Raw genomic sequence first — 26,607 nt, forward strand, 5'->3', positions numbered from 1 at the left:
GTTCTTAAAGAGAAGTCCCGCTCCTCTATTGGGGAAAAGTGAGGTCAAAGCGTGGACGCTTTTTGACAGTTACGACACGAAATGCGTCACTGAAAAGACCGGTTAAAAGCGCTCGCTCTGGTCTGTCGAACACGTAAGAGTTGCAACCGAGGAATACTTTTTGAGTCGACTCTTTTTAAGCGCGAGAAGAAACTTTTTGTCGTTCGTTTCCCATTCTGAAAGGTCGCCATTTATTATACGCTTGGAAACGCGAGAAACGATTGACGCACAATTCACGAGACGAAGAGCGGGGAAAGCGATTGCATTCGAGAAGACTACGCGCAGACCAAGAACGATGAGCGAGGACTTCGAGAAGAAGCACGTGAACAGTTTTCGAGCGAACGAACGCGTGGCGCATTTTTCGAGGACCGTTTCGATGCGCACTAATGCTACGAATAACACCGTTTTGACGAGAAGTTCTTGCAACGCTTCTAAAGATGATGGGCGAGCGGGTGCGCTGGAAATTCTCGATTCGAGAACGGGGCGGAAATACGTAATCCCAATCTCCTCCGATGGCACGATCAACGCCTCGGCGTTTAAAGATATCAAAGGACCGATGAAAGAGAACACGAGTTATGAGAGTAATAAAGGTTTAGTTGTATACGACCCAGGGTACACGAACACGAGTCCGTGCGTGAGCCGAATAAGTTACATCGACGGCGAGAAAGGGATTTTGAGGTACCGCGGGTACCCGATCGAGACGTTAGCGGAGAAGAGTTCGTACTTGGAGTGCGCGTTTTGCGTGATTTACGGGAACTTACCGACGGCGAACCAACTGGCGGATTGGAGAGAGGCGATTTCGAGGCACTCGGCGTTGCCGATTCCGGTGATTAATACCATCGAGGCGTTGCCGCACGACGCGCACCCGATGGGGGTGATTTTGGCCGGGTTGAACGCGTTGTCCGTGTTTCATCCGGAGCAAAACCCGGCGTTAGCCGGGAACGGGATTTATCAAAACAAAGACGTGCAAGATAAACAAATCGTGAGAATTTTGGGGAAGATGACGACGTTGGCGGCGCACGCGTATCATCGAAACACAGGGAGGAAACCGGCGCCGCCGAACGCGAGGTTATCGTACGCGGAAAACTTTTTGTACATGTTAGACGCTGGTTTGGATATTTCGCATAGGCCGAATCCAAAGTTGGCGAAAGCGTTGGATACGATGTTTTTGTTACACGCGGAACACGAGATGAACTGTTCGACCGCGGCGTGCAGGCATTTAGCCTCGAGCGGCGTGGACGTGTATTCCGCCGTCGCCGGCGCGGTGGCGGCGTTGTACGGGCCGTTACACGGAGGCGCGAACGAAGCCGTGTTGAGAATGCTCGAACGCATCGGCTCGGTGGAGAACATTCCCGACTTCATCGAACGCGTGAAAAGAAAAGAAGTAAAAATGTTTGGATTCGGCCATCGAGTGTATAAGAACTTCGATCCGAGAGCGAACGTAATTCGAGGGATTGCCGAGGAGGTGTTTTCGTTAGTCGGACGCGATCCGTTGATTGACGTCGCGGTGGCGTTGGAGAAACACGCGAGAACGGACGAGTATTTCATCAAACGGAAGTTGTACCCGAACGTAGATTTTTACTCTGGTTTGGTGTATCGCGCGTTGGGTTTCCCGCCGGAATTCTTTACCGTTTTGTTTGCCATTCCGAGAGCGGCGGGGTATTTAGCGCATTGGAGAGAGCAGTTGGCGGATCCAGACCTGAAAATCGCTCGACCGCAACAAGTGTATAAAGGCGAATGGTTGAGAGATTACCCGGAAATTAACCAAAGAGACGAGCGACAGGAACACATGGGCGTCGTCAGAGCTTCGAACGCGACGAGACGTCGAATGGCGGGAACCAGAGGCGGGACTGGATTTTTACGAGATCCGGGGTCGCAAATCGTAGCCACGAAAGAAATATCGTTGAGCACGAAAGGGTGGGGGAGTTCCGCCGGCGAACAAGGTTCGAGCGGTATCGAGCATTTAACCGGACGTTAGAGAGAAAAAAAGAGAGAGCGGAGAGAGAGCAATACACAAATATCTTGTACCTGGTACATTTGAACATATAAAATAAGAACACACATTAAAATCGATCGTTAACGTCGTCCCAATCGCGCGCCGTGGTAATAGTTTGGTTGCTGATCTAAATACGGGAACGGATAGTACCCCGGATCCGGGTATGGGTAGTTAAAGCCTTCTTCGTAATAGTACTCCTCCTCGTAATATCCTCCCCTGTTATTATTTGTTGGCAAGCCTCCGGGAAAGTTATTGTTATTGTTGCCGTTTGTTTGATACGCCCCGGAAGGAAACCCACCGTATCCGTTCGGACCGATGTTGTTTGGCCCGTACGATCCATACATCCCTGAACCGGGGTAACCTCCTCCTCCTCCTCGTCCATCTCCTCCCCATCCTCCTACGCCTCCCGGCGACGGACCGTAATATCCGCCTTGATACGGGCCGTACCAAAATGGACCACTTCCCGCGTCACCATTTTCGTACATCGCTCGCCATCGCTCTTGCTCCAACGCCGCGTTTGCCTCGAAAAGCGCGACATCTCTCCGTTCTCGGGCCAATTTCGGGTCACAGATGGAACTTTGCAACTCTATTTCGTTGCAATACTCGTACACTTCCTCTAAATCTGGCTGACAATACGGCCAACCGACTGGAGCGTTTATTCTCGAACGTCGTTCTCGGTACCACGAATTTCTCGGTTCATACGTACATCTCGAAAGCGTCTCACGAATCGTGCACGGTCTGATTAACGTCGAACATCTTTGCCAATCGTCAAAAAATGTTGGGTTGTTCGCAAACGGCACCGCGACAATCCACGTCAACGCCTGCAAGAAATTGCCCATCAAACCTTGTGCGGTATAGGTCACGTAATTCGGATCAACGTTAGGTCTAGGCGGTATGTTGTCCAAAGGAAGATTTGTTCCAAAAGGCTGCGTGGCTAAAGTCGTATCGTCGTATCTCGGCGCATCAAAGATTGGCTGTCGCACCGGCCCTCCTCCTCCTCCTCCTCCTCCTCCAAAGAATTCCTCGAAGAAACCACCGTCTTCGTTACCGGGAAACAGCGGCGTCGCAAAAACTTCTTCGTCTCCGTTTCTCTCGTAGTTCCAAATATTCGCGTTCCCGTCCGGACCGTTCGTCTTTGCCGCCGTCCTCTTCACCGAAGAAGACGAGGACGACGCCTCTAAAAAAGTCTGCAATTGCATCTCGGCGTCTCTGATCACGTTTCGTATCGCGTTTGAAAGAGCTTCGCCTTCCTCGCTCTCCCGACTCACTCTCGCCCCTTCCAACGCCTTCTCCACGATCGCGTTCGCGGACAAATCATCAACATCACTTCCTCTCTTCTCATCCTCGTAATAGTTCTCAAAGAACGACCCTTTTTCGCCGCTCAAATCGTCGTAAATCTCGCTCGTTTCGATCGCGATCCGTTTTTCGTTTAATCTCAGCATCTTCTCCTCGTCGAATTTCGATGGATAATACATCCCCGAATTCAATCCATCCACAACCCATCCTCCCCCGAAAACAAAGAAAACAAAGAGGACAAAGATATTGCTCCGTGCGATAAAGCTCCTCCTCCTAATCCTCGTCGTCATATCATATTAAATCTCTCTCTCTCTCTCTCTCTCTCTCTCAAGTATTTTTTTTTTCTTGTTTGACCGAACAATAAAAAAACCAAAAGGCGTTTCTTTCATTTTTAGCAAAGAATTGCCCTTTTTTAATGAAGACACTTGTTTTTCACTCTCAAAAGAAAGAAAGAAAGAAAGAAAGAAAGAATATTAAGTATTTACTACTTTTACAACTTCGTCGAGCAACACGTACTCTTGCCAGATTTCGGTGGCGGTAAATCGATCGTTGGGTTTCCTGCGAAAAATCCATCCGGTTTAAGCGAGAACCCTGTATGTTCGACGGGCATGACCGGAAAATCTTCCGGTCGAGGAATATGCACGACACCGAACGCGTGCCAAATGACGAGCTCCCCCGATGAAATATCGCGGTCGTCTTTTGTCCATTCTGGTAAGCCTTCGCCGAGCGCGCCTTGGACTGTGAATTCACCAGCTGGCCATCTTTCGTTTGGCCAATTATATGGCGTGACCCATAAGTTCTTCGTCGCGAATTCACCTTTTTTTGTAACCGCACACTCTGGACCTGTCAATAACGTTGGCATTGCCGGTCCCCTAGTGAACGGGATCAATTTATAAGAAACCGGCTTCTTCGTCACTGGATTTAAGGACGACGGGTTTGATATTTTCCACACTCGCGCTTTTGTCGAATCGCATACGCGCCTGGCTTGAAGTTCCGTGACGAGCGGCGTTGTCACTGGACCGAACACGTTTTGACACGAACCTGTTGATGTATCGGAACAAATGTCGATTTCGGAGACTTCGTTTTCATTGCCATCAATGGCGACATCTAATCTCGCGCAAAACATGTGCTGGTGGATTTGTGAGTTCACACCCGGTGCGACGAGAACGCCATGCGTTGGATCATCGTTGCTTTCACCAGCCGATATTGCATTCGTTGATAATTCGCCTGTCAATTTGATCTCAAATTCAATCGTGCCGTCTTGTTGAAAGTAATAGTAAAACAAATACTCATAATTCACAACGGTGGCGATAAAACTCAGAACGAGTCTTCGTGAGCGCCTTGCCTCGGAGTGACCGGTCCTATATTCAACGTGCTTCCATAATAACCCGTGGTCTTCTTCGTGCATGCATACGGCTTTTTTAATGACGTACGGTTCTCCTTTCGAGTTCGCCAACGTCGCATCGAAGTAATGAATATTTCCCAAACAATCGCATCCGAGTTCTAAAGAATCTGTGCAATAGCCTAAACCGTAGTCGCCAACATCAAACGCACATTTTCTCGTATACGGCGGATTCGGATCGGCATAAGGAACCGCCATTTCGACTAAACTCGCGCGATGTAATATCGGACGATTGTCGTACTTAACGTCGTGTAAGACTAAGCCTTCTCTGTAATTGAAACCAACTCTGAGCGTCCATTTATCCCATTTGACGAGACGGCCATCGACTTCGAACGCGGCCCCTTCAGGTTGTACGATTTCCAACGGTTTCATAGCATCGCGCCAAACGTTTGCGAGATACGAATTACTCTTTAACTTTTCGCGATGGTAGTTAACAGACTTCATTGGAATCTCTCTGGGGACGTCTTGACAAGTAATATCCACGACTTTCCCGGCATTCAAATCAACGACTGGCAATAAATCGATCGGATGCGCGTATTGATTATCATCCAAATCATCATCTCTCCAATACAAAAACGTTTGCACCAATCTCGCCGGAATCTCGCCGTCATCTTTTCGCCAATCCAACGGCTCCATACCCGGTTCCGTAACGTGCACGGACCAAGGATCGCAAACAAGCATAGTCAAATCCTCTATTCCATATCGCTCCTTCATCATCGCTTTCACTTTCTCATCGTTCTTACATATCCTTTCCGCTTCCAAGCAATCATCCGGCGTTATCAATGGCTGCTGCCCCTTTTTCACTCGTTCGACCTTCACGACTTCCAAGCTCTTCACGGCGATTACATACTTATAGGCTTCACCGGTCCATGGAACGATGATCATGACCTCGCCTCGCCTTTCATGAACAGCATCACCATCACCGCAATTTGCAGATAACTCTTCTCTTGTTGGTTCCGCGAGCGTAATATAATTGAACAACATCATCTTCTCTGGGTCCCCTTCCTCTTCTTTTAACGAAGAGTTCGTTACTCCTTTCCCGGTGGTTCGAATTGAATTCGAGAAATTGTCTCGAACGACCCGAGCTAACTGAGAGATCTCTTCCGAGCTCAGTTCATCGAGCGCGTGTGCAGTCACCCCGGGGCTCATTTTTTACTTCAGAGATAAATTTCTTCTCAATCGATCTCGCCGATCGCGTGGGTTTTGAAGCAACGAACAAAACGGTGTTCGACGACTTTTGAGACGACGAGATTCCGAAACGTCGTTTCCGTAAATTCAACAAAAAAAAAGGCGTTTCTTTCCTTTTTTTTCCTTTTTTTTTCAGAGGGACAGACAAAACAGACAGACAGACATTCGCTCGTTTTTTCGGGGCGACCCGCCGCCCTTATCCATTTTTCTCGATGTACCTCAGAGTTACATAAAGGTTTGCAGACACTTTTATTCCACATAATAAAACACACAGACAGACAGAGAGAGAAAGAGAGATGATTTCGCAACAAAGCTTGAACGCGACGACGATACAAACGAGCGCGTCGTGTAACTCCATCCGGAGAAACCGATCCATGGCTTTGAAATCGCAATCCACTTCCGACAAAAATGTCTTCTTTGGGAAAAAGAAGTTTCGATTCCGAGTGCAAGCAATCGGTGAGGGAGGTTTATCGCGCGACCAAGAGATGATGGGAGGGCTCGGTGGTGATATTGGCGCCAGAGACCCGACGGCGGGGGAAATTGGCTCGAACTTTGGCACGAGCACGTTAGGTCACGCGGATACGGACCACATCGTCAAAGCGACTGGGAAAGGGGCGAAGAAGTTGCAGGATATGACGCTGTTGAAAAACCGGTCGATTCAACAGTTACCAGCGGATGCCACGGCGTGCACGTTATCGGACGAGGAGATTTATAGAAAACAGTGCGTGGATTGGAAGGTACGACCGAGCAACAAAGATTCTATCCCGAGGTTACGATGGGAGGTGACGACGACGGACGGGGAGAAGTTCGCGGCGAGATGTCAAGCGGTGGCGAGCGAAGCCGGATGGCCGGTGGAAACGACCGCGACTGGTGAGAAGGTGTTGGTGGAAGTGCACACGAAAGACGTGAAAGGGTTGACGATTAACGACTTCATACTAGCGACGAAGATTGAAGCGGACGAGGAGGTTGCGGCGATGATTGTGAAGAAGGCGAAGGTGGTCAGGAACTGGATTTAAGTTTTGATCATGATGGTTCTTTGACGCGTTTGCGAAAGTTAAAACGACGACGACTTTTTTAATTCTCTATAACTACACAACAAGTATATATCTACACGACTACAGGCTAATACTGCGCTACTTTCTTTCTAACTGTATCTTCATAATCAACAAAGCTTTAATCTTCTTCATCATCTTCTTCGTCGAAGAGTTCGCGAACGTTCGGTAAAAGCGAAGGAATGCGCCGTAAATTTTTAAAATCGACGCGCATCAAGTCGAACGCAATCATTGCGTTTTGTCCCCTCGCACTCGCGATTCCATCGTCACCATTAAAACTTGGCACTTTTGGATACCGTTGCGAAAAATGCGTCAAGATGTTCAAATATGCGGAACTTCCAATCTCGAGAGCTTCCGCCGTCGTCGAGTGCTTCTTTGCCAACGCTTCGTGTTCTAATCCATCCTCAAACGTCGCCTCGTGAATGAGCAGCGTGCACTCTTTCGCTGCGGTTCTCATGTTTTCACACGGCCGCGTGTCACCAGAGTAGACTATGGAATATGGCAAGTTTGATTTGTTTGTCATACCTTCTAATTTGATGCCAAACGCGTGCGCGCAGTGAGTCACCGGAATCGACACGAGTTTCTCAAACGGCGATGAGAAAGAAGAAGAAGAAGAAGAGGAGGAGGAGAGTAGCAACTCTTGCATCGTTTTCGATTCCAACGTATCTCGACAATCCACGAATCGGTAGCTCAAAGGTTCTATCTTTTCGCACTGGCTTAAAAACCATCGCAACGGTCGAGGTCCAAAAACAGTTAAATTTGGAATGTCTTCTTCCTTCACGCCTGAACTCAAAAAAGCTTCGCGACGCTTGGCGAGAATCGACGGTAAACCTACGTGATGATCCGCATGTACGTGCGAAATCCACGCAAAGTGCATGTTTATAAGCACATTGTCCACGACTGTAGTGTTGCCATTTTTCGAACGATATATTTGTCCCAAAGATCCTTCGCCAGAATCCAACAGAGCCGAATAGTTTTCGCCGTCCTTCTCGACTTCGAGCAAAATTCCCGTCACGTTTCGATGTTTCGCCGGTTGCGCGGAACCGGTGCCGAGAAAAGTTACCACGACTTCGTTGTCGTCCACATCATCTACGACTTTATGACCGGGGTGGTTCGCACAGAACTCATCATTTGTCTTCCTATTACTTTTGTCTTCGTCTGGGTTTTTGTTCGTTTTTGTTCGCAACTCTGCCTCTTTCGCGGCTGTTTCGCGAATCGCGCGCGGCGTTTCGATCTTTGGCACCGCACTTTCGTCTATTCCCATCGATCTTTGCGGCATGAGCGTGAACTTCAACAAACTCTTACCAGCTACTCCAAACGACGTCGATGGTTTTTTGTCATCGTCATCGTCTTTGGATGCGCTCGGAGGCTCTGGAAATATACTCCCATCCACGCCGTGTAACTTTGCTTGAACCGCCCGAGAAGCTAAGAAAATAGGCGTTCGCTCGTTTCGCGAAGCATTCGCAAACACGTGCTTTGGTTTTGCGTTCGCGAAGTTTTCTTGGACGAAAGCTTGGTATTCGCTGGAGTTTGCCACATTTGCCGGCGCTAAGTGTACGACCAAATCTCTCTCTTCGTTTACGTTCCATCCGCTCGAACATTTTTTCATTTTTTCTACGATCTGAATTGCCGCGTCTAAATGCGCTTTGGTCGGTAAATCGACAACTGCGAACCTCGCGCCTCTACCAGCCTCTTCCACGCACATGTCCGGCGTTATAATCTTTTTTTCTCCGCTTTCTAGCTCAATTTCAATCGATTCGCCTCGAACGAGTACTCCCCTCTCTTTCCCTCTGGGAACGCCCAAAGCGTCCGCTTTCTTGGCATCAAATTTTCCAGGCGGCGACGCGAGTTGAACCTCGTAACTCACCACTGGCTCTAATTCTTCTATCGCGCTCGAAGATGACAAATCGGGTTTAATTCTTCCTCCGTTATCGTTATTATTATCGCTATTTTCATTCAACCTCTTTCCTAACGGCCCGATCATCTCAGGCACTCTTAACATCGGCTTCACCTCGCAAATCTCGTCCCGAAACGTCTCCCCGCCTCTCTCAACGACAATACCTCTATTCTCCGCCACCAAAACCTTTACCGCCTCCAATAAATTCCGAACATTTGGACCGTGTACGGTCATTTTCGGTATCGTCGTCGTCGCTAAACCTCCGTCGTCTTCTTTCGCCATCATCCCTCCGAGCGTCGCGCCCGCCGCGTCCGCCAACGTCAACAACATCCCAATCACTCCTCCAGTCGCTTTACTCGTCGTCCGGGTAAAAAATACGCGCTCTAATCGTGTCATCTTCAGCTTATGTTCCACGCAAAATCTCTGGAACCCTTCGCCGATATTAAAGCAATACCTCCTCTTGTCCGTGAACAACAGCACCGAAGGCGTGGTATCCTTCCCATCGGTATCGGTCCCTAAACCGATAATTTGCGCGTAACACGAGCCGAGCTGTTGTTTTGCCACGAACGGAGGACGAGAGGAATCCGTCGTGCTTTTCATTCGAACATTATTTCCTCTTTTCGTCATGATATCTGCGTCGCCTGCGCTCCCTCTGTCGTACATTCGATTGTTAAATTTCCCCAACTTTTGCTCAGAAAGAAACAACGAATACGAGCGCGAGGAGTACCAATAATAATAATAATAATAACACGTCGATTGTTGTTGTTTCAGTTGTTTCAGATGATTCGCAAAGGGGCCGAATCTTCTCCTGAACATGTATTCGTGTGTGTGTGTGTGTTTAGGGAAAGATTGTGATGAATTTTGTATCTCAACGCTTCTTCTTAATTGCCTGTTTTTTATTCCTCAACGCGGTGAAAAGCACGCCGAAAACGCCTCCAACGATCGCGGATCCGAACTGCTGTATCCTCCTCCTTTTGAGCGTTCTTTGTTTTCTTCTTTCCTCGGTTTCTTTTTGTTCTCGTTCTCGCCTTCTTTCCTCTTCCAACTTAAACTTTCTTTCCGGTGGTTTCGCAGGACGCAGAGAGAGTTTCCCGTGGCGATACGTTCTGACCTGTTTCGGGATGTCGTCTCCACCGAGTAAAGGCGACGCGTCCAGAGCTTTGATTCCCGCGGTGAAGAAAGCCTGTTGCGTCGGGTGGTTGGCGATGCCGTGCAGGTCGAGCGGCACGCGCGGGTTAACGAATGATGGCGGTTCGTGCGGTAAGCCAGAGCCTGTCATCTTTCTAAGAGCTTCCTTCGTGTATTTTAAATGTGGATTTTGCTTCTTTTCGAGACGCGATGATATGAAACAACACGTGTATTATTAAAGTCTAGGTAACGTTCTCAACACTCGAAACGGAGCGACTTGGCTGAATCCATCGGGCCAGGTTACGCTGACCGCGTAGTTTCCAACCGTCGCGACGGAGACGGGTTCTAAATCGTCCGGGACTCGCTCGCCGGTGAGCAAAATATCCGGGGACTCGTCGGAGTTTTTCGCGCGAGCGGATTGGTCGGATTTTCGGACCGACGATCCAGAAACGTAGAATGGAAGCCCGTCGTTGACGTCGGAAATTTGAACTTTGAGGCATCCTCTTCGGTCTGGGTCTAATGCCGCGGTTGGTCCTCGACCGGAGTTGATTTTGGCGACTTCGCGAACGACGCACGCGCCGATGTCTTGGTAAAGCGCGGCGATTGGACCGGTCGGGTCGGAGAGGGAAAGAGGGGTACCAGAGTCACCGCCCGAGGACAGTCCAGGTTCGATCGGCATTTCTATTAAATGCGGAATGTCGTACGCTTCGCAGATAGATTTGCCGCTCCCTCGACCGAACGGTCTGTAGACTTTACCGTCGTCGCCGGTAAAGGTGGACATGTTTTCAACAACCGCCACGCACGGAACTTCCAATTTCGCAAACATTCTCACGCCTTTATCGACATCGATAAATGCCAACCTTTGCGGTGTGGTCACAACAACCGCCGCGGTTATTGGAACCACTTGGCCTAACGTCAAATGAATATCACCGGTCCCGGGAGGCATGTCCAGCAAAAGATAATCCAACTCGCCCCACTCGCTGGTGGTTAATAACTGATTCACCAAACCGGAAACCATTGGCCCTCGCATAATCGCCGACCCTTGCCCGGCGTACCCAAACGACACCACCTTTACGCCTTCGTATTCAACCGGCGTAATCGTTCCGTCCTCTTTCATCTCCAACTTGTCAAACGCGGGCGTAATCATCGTCGGTAAACTCGGTCCGTACACGTCCGCATCAAATATCCCGACCTTTGCACCCATCTGCGCTAAAGTCATCGCTAAATTCACGCACGTCGTCGATTTCCCTACCCCACCTTTACAACTGGAAATAGCTATGATGTTCTTCACCCCTCTCAAGCCAGGCGGCGCTTCCGGCACGTCCGCCATGGCGGATTTCGGCGACGCCGTCATGATCACGTCCACATCATCCACCCACTCTAACCGCTTCACAAACTCTTTCGAGAGCCTGTTAAACTCATCCTTCACCGGACACGCGGGCGTGGTCAGCTCCAGAACCAACGCGACGTCTTTCCCGCTCTCGGAGACTTTCAACACTTTCACGAAACCGCAGTTGACGATGTTCTCGCCAAAATCTGGGTCGATGACATTTTTCAAGCACTCGAGAACTTGCTGCTCTTTCTCGTTTGTCGAGGAAAAAATGGCCGGTAACGAGGACGTGTTTTCGTCCGTCATGACTGCTTTATCTTCCTCTTCGGTCGTTTCCATCGTCGCGCGAGCCTCAAAACCGCCGCCTTCCATCCTCTTCATCCTCCTCCTCCTTTGATTGGTTTTTGGATAATGCTGATGATTTCCCCTAACAACAGATGAAGAAGAAGAAGAAGAAGACGACGACGCGGTGTTCGACGAAAACGATCGCGTCGTCGTCGTCGTCGTCGCAACGAACGAAGAACACGTCACCGTACCGCTCATTCTTCGCTTTCGATCGCGCGTAAAGTATGGAGATTGTATTTATCCTTTTGTGTGTATAAAAGTGACGCGAAATGCGTCAGACCAAAAGATACGAAAAACGAGTGAAACGCATCGTCGGAACTCTTCTCTCGCGACGACTTGCGCGCGACCACCAGAAGACGAAGAATGCGGAGGAAAAGAACACTTTTCGCAGAGATGCGCATTTTCGCCGCGTTTCCTCTTTTTCTTCTTCTTCTTAAGTCCTCGTTACGGGTGGTAAAAGCGATGCACATCGAAGCGGAATGTTCCGGATGTCGAGCCGTGGCGGTGCGCGTTTCGTGTGTATCGTTTGATTCTGTGTCGTCGTATTCGTCGTCGTCTTCGCGATTTTGATCGGTAGTATTCGTATTCGTCCCTCACAACATTTCTAACGCGTTCAACAGAGAGAACTCGCGCGAAAACTCCTCGAAGAAGACGTCTCGTCGAAACCGAAAACGTTGAACCATCAGTACGGCTTAGACTCGCGAGGAAACCGCGTGGGAAAAATCTTGGACTATTTCGACTCCGAGGAGCGCGCGTACGACGTGTTAGAAACCACCTGCGATGGCTTGAAAGATTACGCGCTCGGGAAAGGAGAAAACCGAGCTTTACAGTGGCTCCAAATGGACGGGGAGAAGAAGACGCGACAGAAGATGCTCGTCTCGTTCGCCGGCGAGCCGAACGAGAAGAACGCGCAAGAGAGAGGTTTAGGCAGCGACTGGAAGGAAAGGTGGAAGGCGGAAGGGAAGAAGTTAATGCAGTGGTGTCAACTGTTTTTGGAAGATCAGGAGGAACTTTTGTTAAAGCTGTTGAAAGAGAAGGTGGTGACGAAAGAAACCGCGAAGGCTGGGATATTGGTTGATTTGATGTGTAAAGAGGAGAACGCGTTGCAGACGTTTAAGAGGAAGCCGCCGTGTTCGGACAAGGCGGACAGCGTGATTGATTTGCCAATCGGTGCGCCGGTCCCGCAACCAACGAAAGCAAGTAGCACAGAAAAAAGAAAAGGTGGTGGTAAGAAGACGACCCCGAGGAATCCGGTGAAGAGCAAAGGAGGGAATAGTGAGTTGTGACGCCGCGCTCTCGATGTACGCCGCCTACGATGAACTTTAGCGAAGATGTAAAATACTATTTAAAAATTTTGTACTACGAGTACTTCCCGCAACACCACGCGAAGAAAAACGAGGAATCCGGTGAAGCGCAAAGGGAACGCTACGCTCTGATGCGCTCTCGATGTAGTGAGGTACCTAATAAGATGTCCTTTCGAGAAGACGTCGCAGCGCGATACTCTCGAAAAATTGTGTACTTCAGCGCAGTTCTTGCACCACAACACACACGAGTCTCGAGAAAAAAAAAGAACGAAACCTTTTCTCTTTTGTCGTCACTTTTTTATCTCGCGAGCTGCTTTTATTGCGCTCTTGTTTTCCTTCGCTTCTCCTTCCTCGCGGCGTTCGTGTGGGTGGTTGTGTATTCCTTTTCGTGAGGCGTAGGTGTGCGCGACACCACGTACTTAGGATTTTCGTTTCGTTTCCGTTCGGGAGCGCGAGCGAAAGGCACCACCACCACACGGCAAAAGGGAAAAAGAGTCCAAGACGTTGAAGACCAAGACGTAATAAAAGATGGGCAACGCGGTTTCGAGCACGATGACGTCGTTCAAAAGGGCCTTCGACATTCTTTTCGGCAATCGAGACATGCGCGTGGTCATGCTCGGCCTCGACGCCGCGGGGAAAACGACGATTTTATACAAACTCCACATCGGGGAAGTCCTCTCGACGGTCCCGACGCTTGGATTTAACGTGGAGAAAGTGCAATATAAAAACGTCTTATTCACGGTGTGGGACGTCGGAGGACAAGAGAAACTGAGACCGTTGTGGCGGCATTACTTTAACAACACGGACGGGTTAATCTTCGTGGTAGATTCGCTCGATCGCGAACGCATTAATCGCGCGAGAGAGGAGTTCAACAGCATAATAAACGACCCGTTCATGAGAAACTCGGCGATATTAGTGTTCGCGAATAAACAGGACATGAGGAATTGCATGACCACGGCGGAGGTGTGCGACGCGCTCGGGCTGGTGGAGCTGAAAGGGCGGAAATGGCACGTGCAAGGTGCGGTGGCGACGAAAGGGTTGGGTTTGTATGAAGGGTTAGATTGGTTGAGTTCGACGTTGAAGACGATGCAATTGAGCGGACAAAAGACGAGCGTAGGAACGAGCGGCGAGCGCATCGGAAGTTGGAGAGTTTGACCTTTGTCCTTCGACTTTTTGTTTGAAATATATATACTTTTAGCGATTAATAATATTTACAGTAACGATGCAAAGTGTCTCTTCTTCTTCTTCTTCTTCTTCTTAGAACTATTCAAGACGACAGTCGCGATTTGGTCTTTGGCGCAGCCGGAGTACCGAACAAAGCTCGGTCGAAAGCCAACTCGCTTCGACATTTCGAACACGCGGTGTACCGACACTTGGAACATCCCAACTCGGTTCGAACCGCTCGAGTGTGTTTCGTTGGTCGACCCACCGGGTTTTTTCTTCGTTCGTACGTCCTTATTACTTGTCTTCCTCCCCCGTCTTCCTCTCCGGGCGCCGGGAGACACAAGACTTGAGACGAATCCGTGCTCTTCCTCGGACCTCTTCGTTGTCTCGGCTTGGACGGATCGCACATGCCACATCCGTTTTTAGAGTATCGACACTTGGAGCAACCAGTGGATGTATCCTTCGTCGACGCCGTCTTTTTCTGCACCAAAGATGCTTTTGTTTTCTTTCGTACTACTCTCGTCTTCTTCGTCGCTTGCGTCTTCACCACCGCTAACTTTTTGTTGTTGTTATTATTATTATTCTTAGTTGCGGGCGGGCGGCCTCTTGGACGTTTGGCGGTTACCTTGGATTTCGTCGCCGCTTCTCTCGCCTTCTTTCTTGCCGCTGAAATACCTCTCGGGACTCTCGGTGTGTCTGGATCGCACTTGCCGCAACCTCTCGACGACCATCGACATTTTGAGCACCCGGCGGTTTTCAACACCATCGCCATGGAGTTGTCAGCAGCAGCAGCAGCACTAGCAGAAGCAGCAGCAGGTTGGCCTCGTCGTTTAGAAGCTACCGCATTGACAGCAGCAGAAGCAGCCGTAGCCGCCGCTTTTCGCTTTCTGCTTCCTTTCTCGATGACCTGAGGACTAAAAATCTTCGGCGGCTTCACGTCGCGCTTCGACGTTCGAGCATTCTTATTGTTGGTGTTATTCCTTTTGTTGTTCTCGTTCGATGACTGCAAAGCGCTGTTTCTTCCGACTAACTTGCGCGGTGACATGGCGAAAATACGCGACCCGGCCCCCGAGTTTGCTTCGTCGATGGTATTTTCTTTGTTCCCGGCGTCTAACGGTTGCGTCGTTTCAATCTCTTCTTCCTCCTCTCCGCTATCGTCCTCCTCTCCATCTTCATCGCCTCCGTTTCGTTCTTTTTGTAACATTTTCTCTTTGAACAACTCTGCCTCTCGCTCAGCCTCGGCGAACAACGGAGGCGGTAAAACAACTTCGCCATTTCGTCTCGAGTGCATCGGTCGTCGGTTAAATCCAGGCGTCTCCGAGTACACAACCATCGGCGACGGTTTATCTTCAAACCGAACCGGTGACGCGTAACTGTAGTTGTTTGCGCTTCCATTCGCGCTTCGACTGGTATTGCTTCCACCAGTTTTTAAGATTGATCTCAACGGTTGGTCCGTTTTCCTCGACGAAGACGAGTTTGGTTTCTTCGCCGTCGAGTAGACGTTGTTTTCGTGGTCCAACTGAAACGTGGCAGATTTTTTACGACTGGCAATAGGCGTGTATTTCTCCGACATTGGGTTATACGGCGTTCTTTGAACGGAGTTGAGGTTCATGGCGATGCCCCCCATGTTGTGCGCGTTGAACCGCTTTTGCGCTATGGTTGTTGGCTTGACGAGAGTACCTTTGATCTCCGTCCCGGGCGCCTCGTTTTCGTCGTTTTCGTTCTCCTCTTCCTCCTCCTCCTCCTCCTCTTCTTCTTCTTCCTCGTCGCTGCTCTCTTCGTAGAACGAATTATCTCTCTTCGCCGGTGTGCACGCATACTCCGTGGGCATCTGCAAGTGCACGTTCTCGTCTCGAAACGTCACTAAACATTCAATCGCCTCGTCGCACGACCACCGCTGTGTCGGTTCCACCCACTGGGTTTCCTTTTTCAAAAAGTTGTAAATCGGCGCGCACCCTCTCTCCACCTCAAAGTCAAACGCGTCTAAAATCGAAAGGACTTTCTTCTCTTGCGCACTCGTCGCGTGTGATTTCTTCTCCAACTGTAACTCGGCCAACTTTTCTTCCAATCGACAATCGACTAAACATTCGACGGTTAAACACATACTCGCCGCCCAGAGTAAAAACGCCCACATGTCCACCTGGTAATCGTACCCGTTCCCTCTCGTTTCTGGAGCGATGTACCCATCCGTTCCTGGTCCGTGCAACGTCATCCGTCGTTTCCCCATTTTCGGTAACTCCACGGCTGTCCCCCAATCGGTAAACGCGATCGTCACTTTCGTCACCTTCTTCGTCTTCGCGTGTCGCTTCACGTCTCGCACCAAAATATTCTTCGCCTTCAAGTCTCTCCATATCACTCTCTTCGCTTTCAACTGCTCCAACCCGTCCAAGACTTGTAAAAAACAATCCAGTTTCACGCTCGGCGTCAGCGGTTCCTTCTCTCGTTTCATAAAATCCTCCAAGTTCCCGTGCGGACATAACTCGCATATCACCGCCAGGTGCTTCCTCTTATCGAACGTCGGCCCGGGCTTTTGCGTCCACGTGTACCCGAATATCTTCACCGCGATTTCCGGTAAGTTTGAAATCGTCGCCACTTCCCCAACTGCGGTTTGTTCTTTGTTCACCTCCCGGTCTTCGTCGATGACTCTCGCGCAGACCGTGTGCTCGTTGTACGTCGCGCGGTAGGCGGAACAAAACCCGCCTTCGCCTAACAAGGACGTTGGGTCCGAGTAGTCGATGACCACATCTGCAGGTGGGATGAGGCGTAAATCTTTCCGTCGTTTGCGGATATCTTTGAGACATCGCTGGATTGCTGGTGAGTCCATTTTGAATTCTTTTCACCCGAATCAATACCGGTTCGTCTGAAGTCTCTCTCTGCGTTCTCTGTCTCGACTTGACTTGCGCAGCACACGCTTTAAGCGATCGAGAGATGATCAGAGAGATACGTTTTCCCAACGGCCAAAATTCCAATCAGTGCAGAAGACACAAATTTGTTTTGTCTTCTTCTTCCCGTCAAAGATGATTAAACTCTACTCTTTCCCTCCGAACAAGAACAACACAACAACCAGACTCTCTGTCTCTCTCTCTCTCTTCTTCGTTCCCACCGACACGCGTGCGCAAATTGCGTTTTGTGCGTGCGCTTTTCGCTCTCAAATGTGAGGGACAAAAGTGCTTGTTCCCCTCCTCAAAAGGAAGGACGCAAAAAGTTTTATTTAGGGTGTATACAAAACCCTAAATTGAGAGAAAGAAACGCGAGACCTTTTCTTTCCTCCTCCTCAGAGCATTTTCTCGTCGTCATCTACATCATCACCATCAAGGACAACATGTCGACAACATCAGCTTCTTTATTCAACAACAACAGTTCTTGCGTTTACGCAGCGACTGTGACGACGACGAGGTCTTCGATTATTTCGCAGAGACAAAGACGAAGCGCGTCGTCCTCGAACGCTTGTTGTACAACTTCGAGTTCTTCTCGTTCCACGTTTTCTTTCCCAAGAGGAGGAGGGTCTTCGTCTTTTACGAGGGCGAGTGGCTGTCGCGATGCGTCTTCTTCTTCTTCTTCTTCTTCTTCTCGCGAGAGAAGGAAGAATTCTACGAACTACCGCATCAACTCCTACTCTGGCTTGAACAAAACGAACAACGAAGTGTACGCTCGATCGATGGGTTCGTATTACTCGCGCGCGAAAACCTTCGCGGAAAACGTTTTGGAACAGACGATGAGTTTCACGAAGGGTAAAAAGAGAGTCGCGACGATGATGCCGATCGGCGTACCTCGCGTGCCGTATAAGACCCCAGGGGAAAATATGTGGCAGTGGGTGGACATATGGAACTGCCTCTATCGAGAGCGTTTGATTTGGATCGGACAGAATATCGACGATGAGTTAGGGAACCAGTTGGTGGCGACGATGTTGTTTTTAGATAACCTGGACTCGACGAAGCCGATGTATTTATACATCAACACTGAAGGTGGTCAAGTCGTGCCTACGATGGCGATTATGGACACCATGAACCACGCGAAGAGTAAGGTTGGAACCGTTGCGTTTGGAAGCGCGCGAGCGATGGGTGGTTTATTGCTCACGAACGGCGAGAAAGGAATGCGCGCGGCGTTGCCGAACACGTGCGTGATGTTGCACCACCCGTCCGGCGTGGCGAGAGGCGCCGCGTCGGACGTCCAAAACGAAGGGAGAGAGTTGTTAAACATCCGCGAGAAGATTAATAAAGTTGTCGCCAAAAATTGCAACCAAGACATCGAACTGGTAAGGAAAACGATCAATCGAGATAAGCACTTCACGGCGGAGCAAGCGCAAGACTGGGGAATAATCGATAAAGTTTTATATCGAACCCGAAAGTAATAAAAGAGAAAGAGAGTTACTACGTGTTGCTACTATATACTAAATATTATACCATATAAAAACTACAGAATGAACGCACACCTTAACGCGCGCGCATCAATATTTAGTAATCAAAGCCCCTCTTTCCCGAAACACACACAAAAAAGAAGTGTTTAAACGTCGTGAGAGATTGAGAGAGATGATGAAAGTGAGAAGAATTTGTGTGAAAAAAAGGTACTTTTCCAAGAGCGCATGCATTCTTTGACCAGTGTTTCGAAATGGGGTCGTTTTCCGCCTCAATTTTTTGAGAAAAAACTTATCCAAGGTGGCTTAAAAAACGACAATCCTTTCTCCCTTACGAATTTCCCTTATAATCTTTCCACGCGTGAGACGACTCTCAACGCGTGTACAAGACAAAGTCTCGATACTACTCACACTCCTCTCTACTGTGAAATGACAACGACTTTGATGCATTCCGTGCGTTGGGTGGGCGAACTGTCCACGAGCACGGCGTCTTCATCGAGTTCCGCGAGAAGATCATCGTTGAAATCATCGTCGACGTACGTCAGCAGCGCGAGGACGATGACGACGACGAAATTATCTCCGTCGACTCGGAGACGTAAAAAGTTCCACTCGAAAGAGCATTTGTGCTCGGAGGCGGTGAAAGAACCGTCGTCGGACGTGTCCGCGTCGTTCGACGAGCTCGACCCGGAACAACACATCTTTAAATCCGCGGACGACGAGGAACAAGCGTGCACGATTCAAGAGCTGATGGTCCCCGTGGCGCAGGATTTGGACGAGATGACGGCGAATTTGAAAAACGTGATTGGGAGGAAAAACCCACTGTTGATTGCCGCAGCAGATCAGATTTTCGGCGCGGGCGGGAAACGGTTGCGACCGGTGCTCGTTCTGTTAGTTGCGAGAGCGACGGCGGCGTTGATGAAGTTGCCGGATATCAACGCGAAACATCGACGCATCGCGGAAATCACGGAGATGTTGCACACGGCGAGTTTAGTGCACGACGATGTGTTGGACGAGTGCGACGTGAGAAGAGGGAGTACGACTATTAATTGTTTGTATGGGACGAGAGTGGCGGTATTGGCTGGGGATTTCTTGTTCGCGCAGAGTTCCTGGGGTTTGGCGCAGTTGGAAAATTTGGAGGTTATTAAACTCATCTCGCAAGTTATCGCGGATTTCGCCGACGGGGAGATTTCGCAAGCGACGGCGTTATTTAACACCAACATTACCTTTGAAGATTACAACATCAAGTCGCACCAAAAGACTGGGTCGTTGATTGCGGCGAGTTGTAAGTCCGCGGCGGTGTTTTCAGACGTGCCGTTGGACGTGAAGGACGACATGTACGCCTACGGGAAACATCTCGGGTTGGCGTTTCAAATCGTGGACGATATTTTGGATTTTACACAGACCGAGGAACAGTTAGGGAAGCCGCCTGGGCAAGATTTGGCGACTGGAAACTTAACCGCGCCGACGTTGTTCGCGTTGCAAGCGGACGATCGCTTGAAAGGTTTAATCGAGACGAGGTTTAAAGACCCGAAAGATTTGGAGTCGGCGCTGAAGATTGTCGAGGAGAAAGGGATAGAGAAAGCGATGACGATGGCAAAGCAAGAGGGAGATAAAGCGCGAGCGGCGTTGTCCAAGTTGCCGGATTCGCCGTCGAAGAGGTCCCTGGACTCGATGATTACGTACGTTTTGATGAGAATCAATTAATTTTTCCCTCCCGTGAATTATTGCGGGGAGCGTGTGCGTTGTGTGTGTGTGTGTGTGTGTCATGTATTTTTTTTCCCTTGATTATATTGTAGATCGATTTGGATTGCAGCGTTTTAATATATATATATATAAATATAAAGTAACATAATACACGACGAGGAGATCTCGCTCATCTTTCTTTTCCCGGTTACGCGCCTCCGCCAAAGAAACGTCCACTCAAGAACCACGCTAAGCTTTTCTTCACTAACGGTTGCATCCCTCCGTAATAAAAGCTTAAACCTAACAAAACAAAAAACGAAACCACCATGAATGATAAGCGCAAACCTTCGATGCGCATGGTCCGTTCGATCTCGTCGTACGTGTAATCAGGACTACCTAAATTAAAAATCGCCGGCGGCGCGAACCCGATGATCGGCACTTTCGACGCCGGAATGAGTTTACTTAAAATCATCAACGTCGATACGCGTAACACAAACCAAAACGACGCCGCAGTTCTATTTGTCGTCCCGCCAAACCCAGCCATGGAGAGTCTTCCACACGCGTCCGTTTGCGGTTTTCGCAACTTATCAAACGTCTCGATGGCTTCTTTCGTGTCTTCGATCTCTTCCAAAGCGATGCCTAAACACGCCGCGGACTCTAAAGCCACGTTCGCGCCTTGTCCTAAAGACGGCCAAACCGCGTGGCCTGCGTCTCCAACTAAAACAACGTTTGATTCAGGCATCGCTAAGTGGCTACAAAAAAGAGTCGTTCCGCCGTTTGCCGGTTTCTGATTCGCCAAGGACGTGGAAATCTGCGGCGGCAACATGCCACCAAACGCGTTCGGGAAGAGTTCGGTAAACATTTTCTGCACTTCTTGCGGCGCCGTGATGTTATCCCAACTCCATTTCGCGTTCTTACTAATTGCTAGCGATGGCAAAATGACAACACCACTCAACGTACCATCCGGATTCGGCGGCGCTAACAACGAGTTCAAACCTCTCGGCCAAGTGTGGAACGATTTCTTCCACTTCTCCGCCGCTTCTTCGCCAATCCATCCGCCGATGACCGGCAACGTGACTGATTTATATTGCATGCCGTCCACGTGTTTCTTCACCGTAAACGTTTGGTCGTGGAAAATCTCCATCGCTCTGCGAACTTCCGAGTTCACGCCATCCGCGCCGACTAATAAATCGTACCGTCGCGTCTCGTTCGGATCCTCGTCTTCGCTCAAAAACGGACACGTGTCTTCGCCTTCGAAACGTTCAAAAACAACTTTCTTGCTCTTCAAATCAATCGAAGTCCCTCCCGGTACGTCTAAAATTTGTTTGTTGTAATGAAACGTAATCTGCGTCGGATATCGTTCAATGGCGGCTTTTTGAATCTCCGCGGCTAACACGCTTCGGTTAATCGAAATCGACCCACTGAACGCGTTCGTCGACCGACTCGTCACGTTCCCAATCTTCGTCCGTTTCTTCAAGTTGAACAAAAAGAACGGATTCCTCAGCGGTCGTTTAAATCCTTTCTGCTCGTGTCTCACGCTCCCGGCTAACTTCACGCCAAACGAATCCACGTCCACGCCGTGCATTCTCAGCGCCGCCACGCCTCTTTGGTTCAGAACGATGTTATACGTCCTCGAGGACGCCACGCCGGTATTCACCAACCCTTGTGAAGGCAAACGAGAACTCGGTCCTCTTCGTTCGAACACGTCCACTTGAAAGCCAGCTCGGGCGAGACTCATCGCGGTTAAAGCACCCGCGGGCCCCGCGCCAACGACGATGGCGTTGCCTCGAGACGGCGTGAAATCGTTCGTGGTGTTTATGGTGTTCTCGTTCGAAGTGGAAACGTAATCGAATTCCACATTCGACGAAGCCGCCGAACAAGAGCAACCGTTTGATGATGAATAACGAAGTTTACGACGACCGGACGAGGACGCGAGAGGAGGTCTTTTATTCATCATCACTTTTGAACACCCCCCTCGGTAATCGTGCGACTGCCTGAAGGAGAGGTAATGAAGACGAGCCGTACTCGTCGTCATGGTTTAAAGAAAAAGTTACAAGGAAATGGTTGGCGACGACGAAAAGTGACGACGTGGCTGCACGTTGAAAAATCAAAAGTATTCGAACGAGAAAACGCAAGCGCGCAACATTCACTCGGTCTCGCAAACTTCCTTTCTCTTTCTGCTTCTTTTTCTTTTACTACTATTACTATTACTACAACTACTATTCTAGTGATCGTTGTTTTCGTCGCCGTCTAAAACGACGTTTCCGGCGAACCCGGCGGCTTGCAACGCTTGCAAACGTTCGATTTCGTCTTCTTTGTCGTCGTTCGCGGCGGCTTCTCGAGAACGCGCGAAACCGCCGTGCATGCCTTTGGAAAGTCGGTAGATTAAGGAGGATTTGGGCGCGCTCGGGTCGACGATGACGTCGCGTTGGTACGGTTTCTTCCTCTTCTTTTTCCCGTCTTTTCCTTCGTCGCCGTTTTGCTCCTCCTCCTCTTCCTCCTCCTCCTCCTCTTTGTCTTCGTCTCCGTCATCTTCGCGGCTGTAAGGTAAACCAGGACGGCACCGATCGTAGATGTGACGCAAACTTCGGAACGTCCGGTCCCAAGTTAAACCAAACGTGGATTCGCGAGCGTTTGTTCCCATTTGTCTTCTTTTTACGGCGTCTGTCATGAGCGACTCGATGGCGTCCGCGTAATTTTTTATATCCGAAGACACCGGGTCCGCCGAGGTAGTCGAAATCAAAATACCAGTTTTCTCGTCGTCAACGATGGCGCGATTAACGCCGACGTTATCGGTCACGACCGGTAACCCGCTCGCCATTGCTTCGATGATGTTGTTTGGAATGACTTCTGTTCTCGAAGGAAAGAAAAATATGTCACCTCCAGCGTAAGTTTTCGATAACGACAAACCGCCAGAATGGCCCAAGATGACGACGTTTTTGATATTCGCGAGTTCTTTTCGAACCATGGGTAAATCCGGTCCGTCGCCAGCGACCACAACTTTGAACGGCGGTAACGCGTCGTTAACGCGCGTATCGAGTTCGCGGATGGTGCGACAAAACGCCATTAAACCTTTTTCGCGAACGGTTCTGGCCACCCACAAAATAACGATCGTTTCATGTTCTCGAGAAGGGTCGATTTCGAACTTGTCGATGCGATACTGTCGATCTCGCATGCTCGGATTGTACATCTTCTCGTTCACACCGCGAGGGAAAAAACCCAACTTTGAAAACGGCACTCCCATTTTCTCTAAGTGTTCCGCAGCCGCGAACGAAGGTGTTGCAACAACATCGCACGATCGATAAAACTGCGACAACATCTGTCGAATCGGTCGAACCAGCAGTTTTGCGTGGTAATATTGCAAGTACGTGTCAAAAGCCGTGTGATAGGAGCACACCGAACACGCGCCGCGCTTTCTCGCCCATTCCACCGCGGAGTGTCCGAGAACATCTGGTGCGGCAACGTGAATAACTTTCGGGTCGAACGCATCTAAAATGGTTTTTTGCGCAGTTTGTAACGGCGCGGACATCTTGTATTCGGCTCTGCCTGGAACGGCTACGTGGGGAACTGGAGTGACTAAGATTCTTTCTCGGTCGGCTGGATCGAGAGTACTGTAAGGATCTGTATGCTCACCTTCTTCGTCTTCCTCGTCTTCGTCCTCTTCGCGTTGATTAATCTGGTAATCATCTTTCGCCAAGTCAGGAGATACAACCATAACTTCTGAATCGTCTCGCTCTCTCAAATATTCCGCGACGCGTTTCATCGTTCGCGAAACGCCGTCGACGTGTTCCCAAACCGAGGTTACGATTGCCACGCGTCGAATATCTCGTGACTCGTATCCACACGCGATTCCAGGACATACGATTTGTAGCAGGCTATTCGCCGGCAAATTACTCGAGTGCTCGCTGTTTTCATTACTAAGATCGTCGCGATTATTAAAATTGTGCTTGCCAAACTTGCGCGCGCTAAACTTGTTTCGCCAATACGAGCTCAGAATTCGTGCCAAATTTTTGGCAACTTTAGCGGCGCCATGTTTTAGTTGGTCGCATCTTTCGAAGCCAGCCGCTGCGACCTTCATTTGCTTATGTGCCAAATCGTGCCACTGATAGTGTTGAACTTTCAACGGCACCGGATAGACTTTTTCGTGATGCACAGACGGTAACGACGCTGAAATGACGTCGTCGATGGCAAAGTCGTGCAACACTCGAACGTCAAGCACTGGGAAGGAAACTTTGTGTGCGATGACGTTGAGTAACGCTCGCGGAACCTTTCGTCTTTTATTATGATTGTGTTGTTGATGTTGTGTTGTTGATAAAGACGTAGCACCATCTGTGGCAAACAATGCGCGCATCAAACGCCGACGACTGGACGAGAAGGAAGAAGGCGTCGGTTCATTTGATGTCGCCGAACCCGCACGCATCTTAGGGGTCGGAAACTTGATCAAATGTTTAGCTTCTAATCTCTTCGACGGCGCATCGCTCGCAAATATTCTGTGCGTTGGGTTTCTTCTCACGTCGCACGTCGGTCCGATGTAGCACTGACGAGGGAACTGCGCGTCCAACGTTTGCGTAGGCGACACCGTCTTTAAATTCCCATCCTCTGCTACTCTATCTATCCATTTTCCGTTGACTAAATTAAATCCTAAAGCGTCCGCGCGTGCGAGAAATCGCGCTATAGATTCATCGTGCGGTGTATCGAGATGTTCGTCTAAATCTACCGCGACTATCCAATCGTCTTCGTCCACGGCAAGCGCTAGCTTTTCTTCAAATCGCGCAGCCGCGACGGAGTACAGGAGCGCGTCGCCTTCGTAAACATCCGTGAACGCGCCATATCGTAAGAACGCGTCTTGGATTTGACTCACGAGCTCAGCATCCACGTTATTTGAGCGCGATTGTATGACGCACAATACGTGCCTCGCGGGGATCTCGTGCTTTGTCACGTAGTGCATCAAAAAATGCTCCGCGAGTTCCACCGCGTTCGTTTGCCAGGCAGAAATGCCGGTTAAAATGAACACTCTCGATGCGTATTGCGCGACCGAAGGAATGCTTCCGTAATTCCTCGTGTTCCCGGCGCCGGCAAGAAATGAAGATAATCTGTCGTCGTCGCTGCTCGCTTCTTCTTCTTCCTCTTCTTCTTCTTCTTCTTTCCTCTTGTTACTACTCCCGATCCTCCCACTACTACTACGTTCGCTCCCTTCACTATACACTACCTTCATGTCTACGTTCAAATCTTCTTTAGCGGCATTCTTCTTACTCCTATATTTCTTCTTCTTGTTTGAAGAAGATGATCTCGTCGAGCTCGATATTCCCTCCATCGCTCCGAGCGTCGGAAAAATGAGCGTATCGATCGTCGCGTTCAAACCGGTATCGAGAGAAAGAGGCGGAGAATACGATGTCGGTGGAGGCGGCGCGAAAACTCTAGAACCATCACCGCCTTGACTACTACTCATCCCGCCCATCCCGTTCCCTTTCGCTCTCGCGTTCGTATCTCTTTCCAACCCAACGCTCCCGAACGCGCCGCTAAACGGCATCACGCTCCCGCTCGGCATCGGATCGAACGGCCTGTTCGTCGCGTCGCTAAAGCCTCTCCCGCTCCGATCCCCGAACGTCAATTTACACGTCAACCGTCTCGCGCTCGTCGTAAACGTCTCGTCCGGTCTCAACAAATCCGGAATGTTCGAATGTAAGTGATGTCGGCTTCGCGAGCGGTACACCGTGGCGTATAAGAACAAAAACAACACGTGCAAAAGGACAACCAGAGAGGTTGTCCTCGTCACGCACTTGGCGATTCTCTGAAACTTCTTCGCGGAGGTTTTTCGCCCCCCCGTCGAACTCGAGCTCGTCGTCGAAGAGTTGTTGTTGTTGCTGTTGTTATTAGTGCTGCTCTTTCGAAACGGGAACATCTTCTTCTTCGGAGACGAGAGCATGTTGCGAGATATATCCGTCTTTCTCTTTCCAAGAGGACCACGAATCTCCCTAAGAATCAATCCGCTAAACTCCTCTTTAGCTTTAAATCAGCTCTGTGCTTTCGCTAATGCTGCTCTGTTCAAAAAAAGGTACTCCTTCTCGTTCGGGGCAGAAAAACACCTAAAAGCGAACTGACCGTCGTCTGAATCGTCATCTTCTTTCTCTTTCTCTTTCTCTGTGAAGAGATTTTGAGGGGCGGAAAAGTTGCCTCTGAGTGTTTAGGGTGTAGGGTTTAAGAAAAGAGGTTCTCAATTTCTCAAGAAAAAGAGCGCACACATCTCTGCACATATTGACGCGTTTGTACTGATACATTAAACACACACATACTCCGCTCGTTTTGTTATATTCTCCAAATTCTCCGTCTGTCTGTCTGTCTGTCTGTCCAGAGGTGTGTGTGTGCATCTCTGTCTGCTTCTTTTGAGGAAACATAAACGCTTTCTTAATATTCCAATTGTTTAATACA

At 49.6% G+C, this 26,607-nt stretch overlaps 13 protein-coding genes across 13 annotated transcripts; 6 read left to right on the forward strand and 7 right to left on the reverse strand.

Moving 5' to 3' along the window:
- Positions 1-334: 334 nt before the first annotated feature.
- Bathy06g03400 (citrate synthase) lies at positions 335-2,017 on the forward strand (the record flags this gene model as incomplete). Its single annotated transcript, XM_007512597.1, has 1 exon — positions 335-2,017. One exon carries the CDS (start codon positions 335-337, stop codon positions 2,015-2,017), a length of 1,683 nt encoding a protein of 560 aa, XP_007512659.1.
- Positions 2,018-2,115: 98 nt separating this feature from the next.
- Bathy06g03410 (predicted protein) lies at positions 2,116-3,621 on the reverse strand (the record flags this gene model as incomplete). Its single annotated transcript, XM_007512651.1, has 1 exon — positions 2,116-3,621. One exon carries the CDS (start codon positions 3,619-3,621, stop codon positions 2,116-2,118), a length of 1,506 nt encoding a protein of 501 aa, XP_007512713.1.
- A 200-nt stretch (positions 3,622-3,821) lies between these two features.
- On the reverse strand, positions 3,822-5,882 carry Bathy06g03420 (copper amine oxidase; the record flags this gene model as incomplete). The annotated part of the gene is made up of 1 exon (XM_007512764.1): positions 3,822-5,882. One exon carries the CDS (start codon positions 5,880-5,882, stop codon positions 3,822-3,824), a length of 2,061 nt encoding a protein of 686 aa, XP_007512826.1.
- Positions 5,883-6,295: 413 nt separating this feature from the next.
- On the forward strand, positions 6,296-6,937 carry Bathy06g03430 (predicted protein; the record flags this gene model as incomplete). The annotated part of the gene is made up of 1 exon (XM_007512417.1): positions 6,296-6,937. The coding sequence occupies one exon, from the start codon at positions 6,296-6,298 to the stop codon at positions 6,935-6,937; it is 642 nt and encodes a 213-aa protein (XP_007512479.1).
- A 157-nt stretch (positions 6,938-7,094) lies between these two features.
- Positions 7,095-9,497, reverse strand: Bathy06g03440 (unnamed protein product; the record flags this gene model as incomplete). The annotated part of the gene is made up of 1 exon (XM_007512618.1): positions 7,095-9,497. One exon carries the CDS (start codon positions 9,495-9,497, stop codon positions 7,095-7,097), a length of 2,403 nt encoding a protein of 800 aa, XP_007512680.1.
- Positions 9,498-10,233: 736 nt separating this feature from the next.
- On the reverse strand, positions 10,234-11,634 carry Bathy06g03450 (predicted protein; the record flags this gene model as incomplete). Its single annotated transcript, XM_007512378.1, has 1 exon — positions 10,234-11,634. One exon carries the CDS (start codon positions 11,632-11,634, stop codon positions 10,234-10,236), a length of 1,401 nt encoding a protein of 466 aa, XP_007512440.1.
- Positions 11,635-12,512: 878 nt separating this feature from the next.
- On the forward strand, positions 12,513-12,959 carry Bathy06g03460 (unknown protein; the record flags this gene model as incomplete). Its single annotated transcript, XM_007512716.1, has 1 exon — positions 12,513-12,959. The coding sequence occupies one exon, from the start codon at positions 12,513-12,515 to the stop codon at positions 12,957-12,959; it is 447 nt and encodes a 148-aa protein (XP_007512778.1).
- Positions 12,960-13,505: 546 nt separating this feature from the next.
- On the forward strand, positions 13,506-14,132 carry Bathy06g03470 (predicted protein; the record flags this gene model as incomplete). Its single annotated transcript, XM_007512387.1, has 1 exon — positions 13,506-14,132. The coding sequence occupies one exon, from the start codon at positions 13,506-13,508 to the stop codon at positions 14,130-14,132; it is 627 nt and encodes a 208-aa protein (XP_007512449.1).
- Positions 14,133-14,244: 112 nt separating this feature from the next.
- Positions 14,245-16,965, reverse strand: Bathy06g03480 (predicted protein; the record flags this gene model as incomplete). The annotated part of the gene is made up of 1 exon (XM_007512308.1): positions 14,245-16,965. The coding sequence occupies one exon, from the start codon at positions 16,963-16,965 to the stop codon at positions 14,245-14,247; it is 2,721 nt and encodes a 906-aa protein (XP_007512370.1).
- A 498-nt stretch (positions 16,966-17,463) lies between these two features.
- Positions 17,464-18,492, forward strand: Bathy06g03490 (ATP-dependent Clp protease proteolytic subunit; the record flags this gene model as incomplete). Its single annotated transcript, XM_007512403.1, has 1 exon — positions 17,464-18,492. The coding sequence occupies one exon, from the start codon at positions 17,464-17,466 to the stop codon at positions 18,490-18,492; it is 1,029 nt and encodes a 342-aa protein (XP_007512465.1).
- A 231-nt stretch (positions 18,493-18,723) lies between these two features.
- Positions 18,724-20,199, forward strand: Bathy06g03500 (solanesyl diphosphate synthase; the record flags this gene model as incomplete). Its single annotated transcript, XM_007512412.1, has 1 exon — positions 18,724-20,199. The coding sequence occupies one exon, from the start codon at positions 18,724-18,726 to the stop codon at positions 20,197-20,199; it is 1,476 nt and encodes a 491-aa protein (XP_007512474.1).
- Positions 20,200-20,386: 187 nt separating this feature from the next.
- Bathy06g03510 (predicted protein) lies at positions 20,387-22,213 on the reverse strand (the record flags this gene model as incomplete). Its single annotated transcript, XM_007512607.1, has 1 exon — positions 20,387-22,213. The coding sequence occupies one exon, from the start codon at positions 22,211-22,213 to the stop codon at positions 20,387-20,389; it is 1,827 nt and encodes a 608-aa protein (XP_007512669.1).
- Positions 22,214-22,402: 189 nt separating this feature from the next.
- Bathy06g03520 (glycosyl transferase group 1) lies at positions 22,403-26,080 on the reverse strand (the record flags this gene model as incomplete). Its single annotated transcript, XM_007512522.1, has 1 exon — positions 22,403-26,080. The coding sequence occupies one exon, from the start codon at positions 26,078-26,080 to the stop codon at positions 22,403-22,405; it is 3,678 nt and encodes a 1,225-aa protein (XP_007512584.1).
- Between the last annotated feature and the right edge of the window lie 527 nt (positions 26,081-26,607).

This window comes from Bathycoccus prasinos (genome assembly GCF_002220235.1).
Source record: "Bathycoccus prasinos genomic : Chromosome_6".
NCBI lineage: Eukaryota > Viridiplantae > Chlorophyta > Mamiellophyceae > Mamiellales > Bathycoccaceae > Bathycoccus > Bathycoccus prasinos.